Source organism: Acromyrmex echinatior, chromosome 14 (genome assembly GCF_024713525.1).
Source record: "Acromyrmex echinatior isolate Ae372 chromosome 14, ASM2471352v2, whole genome shotgun sequence".
NCBI classification, from domain to species: Eukaryota; Metazoa; Arthropoda; class Insecta; order Hymenoptera; family Formicidae; genus Acromyrmex; species Acromyrmex echinatior.
In genome coordinates, this window is record NC_141865.1 from 6832150 (window position 1) to 6843332 (window position 11183).

Sequence of the window (11183 nt, forward strand, 5' to 3'; positions counted from 1 at the left end):
TATAAGAAATTAGAAATCAATAAAATATATGAAAAGTCGCTCAAAGAAAAATTTTCAAATATATAATTTATAATACAGACTAGATTCTTCATTGTTCGTAAAAAGTCGTGTAAAAAATTATATAAATTTTAGGACTTTCAATATATATAATATTATCAACATACAGTATTCGATTAATTCAATTATGTGTTAGATATCTGATGGAGACATAATTTATTAATAAATGTGGACATTCATTGAATAATCGGTAAAATGAATCATATTTTTGGACAAAGTCATTGTTCTGTTTAAAAATATAATATATGTGACGATCTTGTCTTCAATTTTCCAAGTATGTTACAATTATGGCGAATTACTCTCAATCACACTCGATTGTACTACCAGGATGTACCAAGTGCAATTCCAGTGTGTACAAGGTTAAAATAATTTATCATGTGCGTCGGAACAATATAGTTTTAAGTTCAAGTTGAAATCTAAATCATTCCGTGCAGGTCAAGCTGACATGGCATATGGAGCATATATAAATCCGACTGAGAAGAGGGAGCTTTCATTTTGCATTTGACACTATTCGCATCATATCATGTGGCTGTATCTGGCTTTTCTCTTAATCAGTAAGTAGATGTCAACGTTACAAATAATATTAGTTTCTACGAAAATTGTACGATGACGTCATTTTTCATCTTTTAATGCGTATTTAAAAGAATATTCTGTACAACGTAGTAAAGTGATTATTACGAAATTTAAAACTACATATTGTTTCACTTTTTAATGCTATGATTTATCCAAAATTGTGGAAGTTTAGCCTCTCTTTAATAATACCATAAATAAGAGACAATGGAAGTTGGCGCAGAAATCAATGCGTAAATTTAACAAAATAATTATTTATATTTAATGACACGAATATTAAATCGCAACAATTTATTTAACATCAAACGTATATTTCAACTCTGTATTTAAACCATCAACGAAATTTAACAATCAATAATACAATTGGGTACACAGATCTGCATTTTTTTGTGATGTTAATTTATCATGATGACACGACGAATTAACATCTTAGAAAGATACGAACCCGTGTAATCGCGGTATTGATTATTAAATTTAATTGATGGGTTAAATATAGAACCGAAATATACATTTAATGTTAAATTATTGCAACTTAATATTCATTGCTAAGAAAATAATTATTTTATTGAATTTGCACATTGATTTCTGTGCCAAGTCCTATTGTTCCATTACTTGTTTATTAATGTTGTTAAATTAATTGACGGAAGTCTATTTATCATTGTTAATTTGAAAATTAATAATATATTAATTTGTACAAAATTTATTAAGTTATATAATTTATACATTAATGTAAAAACAATTAACATATTATATAAAAATCCAAACTTTTATAAAAATATCAAGATTGTGTAATAATAAATTAATTAATTAAAACTAATCAAATTAAGAAGTTCATTTTTTCAATTTTTAAATTAATTAATTTATAACAAGTTAACTTTTAACTTTAACTAGTTATTTTATAAGCTTAATTTCATAAATCATTAACATTAACTTAACCTAAAAGAAAATTGAAAGAAAAAATTTTACTTATTCAATCTTTGAAAATGACTGTTAAGAAAATAATCAATATAGTAAACTTATGTAAATTCATTTTTTTACATGCTGCACATATTTTATTTGCTAAAACATACTTGAAAAAGTAATGACGCTTTCTTTCGATAGTTGAAGCGGTCATAGCCGATCACAATCATGCATGGGAAACAGGAAACGAATATCATTATCTTATAAAAAGTCGGACATTGACGGGCTTAGACGGGCTAGCTGAGCAGTATTCCGGAATTTTTATGAGAGGTAAATTCACCATTCAAGTGAAATTATCGGATACGCTGCAGGCTGTGGTATCTGAGATGCAGTATGCTTCTGTGAACGAAATATTGTCGGATATTTCGGATGAAATCACAAACCATGAGTTTCGCAAGCTTTCTATATCGGGAAAGCCCTTCGAAATCAAGTTCAAACGGGGAATAATACGAGATATGTTAATTGATCAGAATGTGCCTACTTGGGAGGTAAATTTGCTAAAAAGTATTGCGAGTCAGCTGCAGATTGATACAGAGGGTGAGAATGCAATAGCAAGTAGAACTATAGTGCCCAACGACAATCAATCTTTTAGTGAATTTAAAGTCATGGAGGATTCAGTTGGCGGCAAATGCGAAGTCCTTTACAGTATTTCGTCAGTGAAGGGAGATAATTTGTCAATATCTTTGCCACATCTCCACAAAGATGCTCAACAATTTATTATTACAAAAACGAAGAATTACTCCAGATGCGAACAGCGAGTAGCTTATCATTCTGGTATCATTAGTAAAATGAATTGGAAACCAGGATCTAACGATGGATTTCTTTCGGTGAGTTAGATTTTGATAGACAACTATCAAACAACATTTGAGTGGATAAAATCTTATGTGATTGAGGACTTTATCAAGAAAAAGATTTAGCGAAATTCTTTCGCTTTAAATGTTTCTACACTTCTATACGTATGATAATTCAATAAATAAAAATGCACACAATATCGAGAGAATAAAATTTATTTTTGTGATTGTATATTTGTTACAGAGATCATCTTCAAATAATATTATCATCTCCGGTAACCTGAAACGTTTCACTATTCAATCTTCCATGATGACAAACCAGATGTTAATAAACTCTAATAAATTTAACAATACATACTCTGGCGCTGTTTACAGTGGTATGAATTTAACTTTGGATAGAATGAATCGGATCTCCAACCCTATGCCTGTGTCCAACAATCTCATGTCAACCGGGAATTTAGTGTACACTTACAACAATCCGTTCTCTAGCCAACGCAAACCGCGTCGTCCGAATGTCAGTCAAAGTTCCTTGGCTCAATCATCCGAGAAACATAATTCTAACAATTCTAGCGAGGAAAACTATAACGAAGATGACAACTTCAAGAGCGCGGATCAAGATTATTTTCAACCTAAACCGAAATTGAATGAAGCTCCGGAGAGTCCACTATTACCCTATTTCATTGGATACAAAGGCATGAGTATTTTAAATTCCGAAGAGAATTATACTCGGATAGCAATCCGCCTGATTGGTGAAACGTTAATAGATGACGATTATCCAACTGAACATTTTTCCCCGGAGCAAATGAACGACCGATACATCAATGCTTTAGAACGATTCACAATTCTGGTTAGATTGATTCGCACTATGAATGTTGAACAGATCGCTGAGGTAGATAACGAAGTGCCCAAAATGTATAATACTATGAACTCGTTTACTGAAAGCGATTTTAATTTAACACATCAAAATGTATGGAGTGCCTTTAGCTGCGCTGTTGCAAACGCCGGAACTGGTCCCGCTCTCATCACCATAAAAAATTGGATAAAGTCTGGAAAACTCGAGGGAATACAAGCGGCGCAGATTATTTCGAAAATTCCTAAATCCGCGCTCGCACCTACAACGGAATATGTCGCAGCGTTTTTTGTAAGTCTTCATTATATCTATATATTAATATAGTACAGAGTATATAATTCTGGTACTTATGCTGCATACAAAGATTTACAACGTGAAAGTTAGAAAAAAAGCGAGAAGGGGAAAATAATTTGCACGCAACCGTTCTGTTGCAATATGCCTTTATGTTACATTTGCATTGTGATTTCTTATTAATATACTATTGAAACCATAATGAGTAAAAAATTTTTTACGTTCTTACGATGACCTTAGTTTTGGACAGGCTTGATGTAGAAATAGGAGGATAATAGAATGGAGTATAGCAAAACATAAATGCTTAGCTTTTGTATTCTTTTTTCGGCTTGCCTTCGGTCCCAGCTATTTGAAATATTTTTTAAATATAAAAAATAAACATTTGATATTTCTAATTTTTTTAGACAGTATTAAATCTCAGAAAGATATCGTTTATTCACTTTATTATTATAGCAAATAACACAGTACACACATTTCCTTCCATGGAAAAATCAAAGAGATTCTAAAAGTAGATGTAAAAAAAATATCCATGTTTCGGTGTTTTATCAAATCAAGTTAACGTTTTTTATGCAGTTATTTATCATATTTGCTTCATATTGTAGCCTTACAATTATTTAAATTATATAATATGTTTTTAAAATAAATAATTGAACGTTTTTACATGTGAAATTATACGATGTGTCCGAATACAAAAAAAACAATTGAGAATTTTTTTTTTCATATATTTTTAAATTTGTATAAAAATAAAAATACAATTACAATTATAATTGTTATAGAAATCTTGATCATTTGATTTACGTTTGTATGATTCTGGTTTTCACAAACAATAGACCAACAGTATTACCGAGCATGTGTCTGATATCTTTCCTTTAAAGCGTCCTGTGCTGTACAGTATTATAAAAAGACATTTAATGGTACTTAAAATATGTTAATAACTTGATCTAGTACAACGCCGAGACACGAATATTTTTTTACATTTTCAGAATCTCTTTGATTTTTTCATGGGAAGAAAATAAATCGATTTTTCTCGAATTGTATAATACTTGATAAATTAAAAGTTCGCGGCATATATACCGGAATTAATCCACATCAAACAAGAAATTCAAAGAATTTTAATCTTTAAAATTTCTCATTGTTTACATAAATATTTGTACTAACCGTTACATGCGAAGATTAATTTTAATGATTGATTTCTATGTAGCAACTGATTACCGATGAAAAAGTGACAAAACAGAGATTTTTGAATACAACTGCACCTTTGTCATTTGCCGAATTGGCTCGTTACACTCAAAGCAACAAATTATCTATTTACTATCCGGTCTACAGTTTCGGCCATATGGTCCCTAAACATGATATTGAACTTCTTGAAACTTATATTCCGTATATGACTACCCAATTAAGAAAAGCCATTGAGGAAGGCGACAGTCATCGAATTCAAACGTACATCATGGCATTGGGTAATTTCGGTCATCCGAAAATACTTTCCGTTTTTGAGCCATATCTGGAAGGCACAATTCCGATATCGAAATTCCAACGTTTGATGATGGTCATTTCATTAAGTAAACTAACCGAAAGCTATCCGAGAGTTGTCAGATCCGTCGCCTTGAGGATTTATTTGAATTTAAAGGAGGCCTATGAATTACGTTGTGTAGCTGTTCACATCATAATGAAAACCAATCCATCCCTAATAATATTGCAGCGAATAGCGGAATTCACTAATCAGGATCAGGATCGGCATGTAAATTCTGTTGTCAAAACCAGTATTAAATCCCTCATTAATTTAGAACAATCAGAATGGAAAGATCTCGCTGAAAAGGCGCGTATCGCTAGCAAGCTATTGAATCCTAACATTAGCGAGGACAATTATTCTCAGAGCATTTTTATGCAAACGAAAATCGCCTCCTTAAACATTGCTCAAACAAACATCTTTCAGATAATTGGTAGCGATGACACTAATACACCTAAAGGTGCATTTATTGATATACTTCAATCTTACGGTGGATTAAATCTACCCCTGACAAAAATGGCATATGCAGTATCAAGCATCGAAGAATTAAAACAGAAGTGGTTAGATATATTGCTAGGTAAACGGCTCTGGATGTCTCAAAATCAAACCAGGAAGGAATGGATGATTGAAACGATAGTTAAAAAGCTTGGTATTGAACCTGAATATGCAGCACAGCTCGAAGGAAATTTCTTTGTGGACTCTATATTTTCTTTAGGATTCTATCCGTTTGACAATCATACGCTTGAAGAATTCACGAATAGTAAGTATTCTAAAATTTATTTAAAAAAACTTTTGATTTTAATAAAGTGAATCATTATTATTTTTGTATTGCAGTGTTTTCTAAATCGATATCGCAGACAGGATCATATGTTTTTGAATACAAGAACATAAATGATATAAACCATTACGACATAACGTTGGGATTCCCGACTGAAACCGGTCTGCCGTTCATCTATACCTTAACAGTACCGAAAATAACGTCCATTAACAAGGGAGTATCTGTTAAAGTCACACACTTACAAAATGATAGCTTTATAGAATTGGCAGTAACGGGTTATATAGTATCAAGTGAAAAGATCCAAAGTAGAATTGGTTTCGTAACACCTTTCGAGCACAGACACTACATTGCTGGTGTTGATATCAATACGCATATTGCTATACCAGCTGGATTAAATGTCAAAACGAGAGTTAATGGTATATTTGAATTGAAGATACATCCTCAATATAACCCTCGTGTTGGCAGGGTTTCAATCAGGCGATTAGCCATTCACCATAGTGTGATTCCTTATACCTCAAGACAAGACATTCTGCAACTTCTAGAGTTCAGCAATGACACACGTCTAGTACACACAAAAAAACCGAATGAAGTTCAGTTTTCGATAGGTAACTTGACACTCTCCGCAAGAAGTGATGTTATTGACAGCGATATGTCGCAGGAGAAGGGACTTGAAAGCCTTATTAAGCTTTCTACTATATTTTATTTAAATCTTGGTGCCCATTATAGGAGATTCGATGCAATCTTATATCCCGTAGAAGCACAAGTAAATCTAACTCGTTATGTCGAGAAGACCAATAGAAGTTCGGAAGCAACAATTCCTACAATAGTTGACAAACGGCCTAACAGCAGGGAAAGAGAAGCACAATTTCTAGAGGAACTCACAGTTACCAAAGATAATAGATCTGACAATTATGTATATTCTGTCACTACATCTACAATATACGACATAAGTGTTTTAGTTGATAATAATTATTACGTTTTCACCTTCGTTTTGGGAGACAGCTTCGATAAATTGCAGACTCTTTTTTATGGAAATGTCCAATCGCTAGATGGGGAAGTCTTCTGGGAGTTTTGCAGTGTTAATAGCATTGTTGGATCATCACCGTACAATCATCTAAATGTTGAGAAAGCAGTCGAAACGAATCCGATTTACGAATTTAACGCCGAGATGCGATATGGAAGTTGTGCAAATGGAGAGACGATTAAACTCAAAGGAAATTTAAGTCGCACTGATGATGTTATAAAGAAGGCAATGAAATCCGAGGTAGTCAAAGAGTGTCGACAACAGATGAAGCAAGGCAATATTTGGCTACCAACTTGTCAAAAGGCCCACGAATTAATCCAACAGAGAGATCTTCTGATGATGTCAATGGAAACGAATTCAGATAAATTCTATTCGTTTGCCAACAGTATGATCTTGATGATCAAGATGATGATTTCCGATAATAATACGAAAATACCAAACTTCGAAAGCGTTAATAAGACAATGGATGTAGAAATTAAAATGTCGCTTGACAATAATGATATGAACATTTCTTTGAGCACTTCGCTAGAGGATGTTTCGTTCTCTCTGTCGCACTTTATTGAAGATCCTAATGATATCTTTTCCAATTGTTCACTGAATGATCTTTTTAAGGAAGACTTGGAAGGAGGTAAGTTATAAATGCATTCAAAGTATGTAAGAGATCAATACAATTAGCATAGTCATTATAAAAAAAGATCCCGAAAACCTTATAAAAAAATATTCAAAAATTATTTATGAAGAATAGACATGTTTTACTGACTCAAGTAGCACACAGCGCTTACAATCATTAACAAATCGCTAAAGAAGCATATATAATCACTTTTTAGCAGTTATTTGCAAGCACTGCTGTGCTACTTGGGGAGCAACAAAATTTAACGTTTTACTGTATTGCGAATGTGAATAAACATTTCCGATATTTTTGCTTGCTAAACACGAACCATTACCTACATTTGATTAGTAATTTGTATTTTTTAAAAAACATCCAAGATTTGAATTAAGATTTTGATGGATTCCATGACATTACACCAGCAGCAAATTTTATTCTTAAATTTTATTTATAATAAATCCATAAAAATATTAATATCATATCAACAAATATATAAAAATATATAAAATATTTATATCAACATCAATGCATTTTGATTTGTTTCAATATCATTTTTCATTTTCGATATATTAATTTGAAAATAGCTCTTTTTCATGTAAATTATATGAGATTCGTATTTTTTTTATGTCTTTTTTTCTTTATGTCTTGAGAAACCTTTTTTCTTTGTCTTTATGTATGTACTCATGTCGCTTCATTAAATATGAAAACTTTTTGCAGATATGTGCGTTCTCGACAAAACCCAAGTTGTAACTTTTGACGATAAGGTCTATCCCTTGACATTGGGAAAATGTTGGCACGTAGTGATGGCGCCTTATCCAAAGCGAGATTCCAATAATCCCGAAAAAATTTTAGTATATCCATATGATATAAGGGCAATTGTCATGGCTCGAGAAATGGACGACGGCACTAAACAGGTATGGATAATCTTGGGTCATGAAGAAATTCATCTGCGAAAATTGGACGATCGTCTCCAAGTTTCTATCGTTGGTGGTGAGGAATATGATTCTCATTTCTCGAGTAATACGAGCTACAGACAAACTGATTTATATGCAATTTATCAAAAGAATGGAATAATCGTAATGCATTCGCTGCAATATAATATCCACATCGTATATGATGGAGAACGTATCCTACTTTATGTAAGTAAAGAAATAAAGCAAGCTATAAAGTAGACTACATAAGCTAGGCTACTTACGTGACTGCATAAAATACAATCAAGAGATGCGTGAAATTTAAATTTAACTAAATACATCTGTTGATAGGTACACGATAAATATCTCTATACTTTACGCGGTCTCTGCGGTAATTACGACATGCAATCCAACAACGATTTCGTTACCCCTAAGAATTGCATCCTGACGAAACCCGAAGAATTCGCTGCTACATATGCCCTGACTTATCGGGAGGACTGTGAAGGATCCGTTTTGCAGAACAAACTAAATGCCGAACAATCCACTTGCATTTCGAGATCGTACATTCCGGGTGACGTCATCAGTGAAAGAGAAAAGAGAAGATGCAACTATCATTAAAATAATCGATATGTTTAAGGAAAGAACAGCAATAATCGAATAGTTTTTTTTATCAAAACTGATAAGTACTGTAAGCTTATGGAATAAAAATGAGAAGTTAAAATATCTGGTATAATAAAAACATTTTTATCCTGCAAGTGCAGAATCAAGATCAGCAAGAACTGAAGGAACTGTTTCCAGGTTGAAAACTTTCAATGCTCTTATATTATTAGCTTTTTTATTGATTGAGTACAAAAGTTCTTACCCGATTAAAAAAAAATTTTTATGAAAATTTTATTTATTGCGTAAAATTTTATTATTTGCGTAGGACGCAATATTTTAATTAAATTGACACTTAAACTATTCGATAGAGCAAAGTTTGAGATTTAAGAATCTGTTTTTTTAATTATTATGATGATGGAATTATGAGCAATCAAAGTTTTTTGAGCAATAAAATGTTTTTTTTTATTTAATTTGTAATAACTCAGTAATAAAAAATTATGGAGATATTTTTTAATTTAAATTTCATTTTTAATAAAATTATGGTCATTTAAATTTTGAATAATAAATCAGGCATGAAGTTTTGCACTTACCCAATATTTTACATTTATTTTTTATTAATATGTGCTATTTTGTTAATTGTAATCACATACAATAAATATTGATAATGTTATATTTTTAATAACTCATATTTTAGTGATTTATTTTCTTTTTACAGGGGATTAAGTATAATCGAATAAATAAAAAATTAAAGAATAGAAGTATACTTACATTTAAATTTCTCTTAAAATCAAAATTAGATTTTGCACAATAACTATTTTTGAGATGCAGTTGTGTGTGTGTGTGTGTGTGTGTGTGTGTGTTTGTGTGTATTGAACAGTTTAAGCAAATCTGATTTAATTGGTAATCCATTTTGTTAATAGCTTCGTATGATTTATTTAGTTGTACATATATAAGATTTTGATGTAAGCACTTTCCGAAACATTTATTCTTTTGTTAATGGCCTAGTTTATTCTTTATCATAGTTCCTCTTTCCTTTTTAAAACACTGATCTACAGAGGATACAAAAAAGGCAATATTTAATAAAATTGTGAAGTGATAGGATATACATTTTTGTTTGTTAGATTGTGAGATTATTTTATTGTAAAAATTATATAATTGATTCAATATTAATTAACTATACTTTTAAAAATGTGTACTTTTCCAGAACTCAAACTTCTCTCAATCTCACAAATTTCTTTCTCACATTTCTCAAAATAAGTGCCTCGAAAGATTAAGGAAGGTTTACGATTGATTTGACAGTCTTTGCAAACAGTTTTTTTTTTTGCAATATATTGATTGTATTCGAAACATTTTAACATTTGTTCGATGTATATAAAGCGAGTTTTATCTATTCTTGTGATGACACCTGGACGGCACTTTGTTCTCAACAAGTGATGCAGCTTTACAGGGACATAATATATATTGTTTAAATATTAAATTATATAATAAATAGCAAGGTGTATATTGCAAAGATTTCGTATTAATTAGTTATATTATTTTACCTTAAACAAAATAAATAAAATCCAAAGCATTGCTTGTTGTTCAGTCAAACATTCCGTATGCTCAAGCTCTCGTTGTCTAAATCTACAAAATAAAGTATGTTGCTAAAATTACGTACAACAAGACGTGTGCGAGAGCATACCTTTTCATATTTTCTAAAGTTTCATTGTTCTTTATTTTAACATCTTTCAACCATCGTTGTAACTGCAAAAAATTTATCTTTTTTCTAGACCAATAGCCTCTCCAAATGGCTTGGATTCTCATTGCCATGTTATTGTAATGATCTTGCCACATTTGGTGAACACGTTCAATTAAATACTGATTAATGATGAACATCCTGGTATGATAACCGCGCCAATGACGTTGCAGAATCGTCGCCTTTTCGTGAAGTTTACGAAGATGATTGCGGGTAACGATACCACGGAACCAAGCCTAAACGTCAGAAGCTTCAAATATATATGTATTAATTAATATATATCCCGTTAATATAATTGAATTTTAACTAACCTGAATCTTACGAGCCGCAATAAAATACATAAGTTTTAATGATTCGGCTAAATCGTGTTTAATTTTAATTGCATTCTGCAATTCGATAGAATCAATCGTAAATTTTAATTGTGACGCCATTCTTTTAACATGTCAAATTATTTAGAAATAGATAAATATTAAAAATCAAAGATCATAATTTTTTTATTTGT

The 11183-nt window shown here is 31.3% G+C and overlaps 2 protein-coding genes across 2 annotated transcripts; one reads left to right on the forward strand and one right to left on the reverse strand.

Moving 5' to 3' along the window:
* Positions 1-565: 565 nt before the first annotated feature.
* On the forward strand, positions 566-9067 carry LOC105150493 (vitellogenin-1). The gene is made up of 7 exons (XM_011063619.2): positions 566-611; positions 1729-2414; positions 2623-3519; positions 4721-5786; positions 5861-7456; positions 8153-8574; positions 8698-9067. Exons 1-7 carry the CDS (start codon positions 581-583, stop codon positions 8962-8964), a joined length of 4965 nt encoding a protein of 1654 aa, XP_011061921.2. The 5' UTR covers positions 566-580; the 3' UTR covers positions 8965-9067.
* A 214-nt stretch (positions 9068-9281) lies between these two features.
* LOC147907400 (uncharacterized) lies at positions 9282-11112 on the reverse strand. Its single transcript, XM_087413144.1, is given in 5 exon segments — positions 9282-9995; positions 10127-10385; positions 10488-10569; positions 10628-10917; positions 10993-11112. Coding segments are annotated over 5 exon segments (1110 nt in total). The 3' UTR covers positions 9282-9636.
* Positions 11113-11183: the final 71 nt, after the last annotated feature.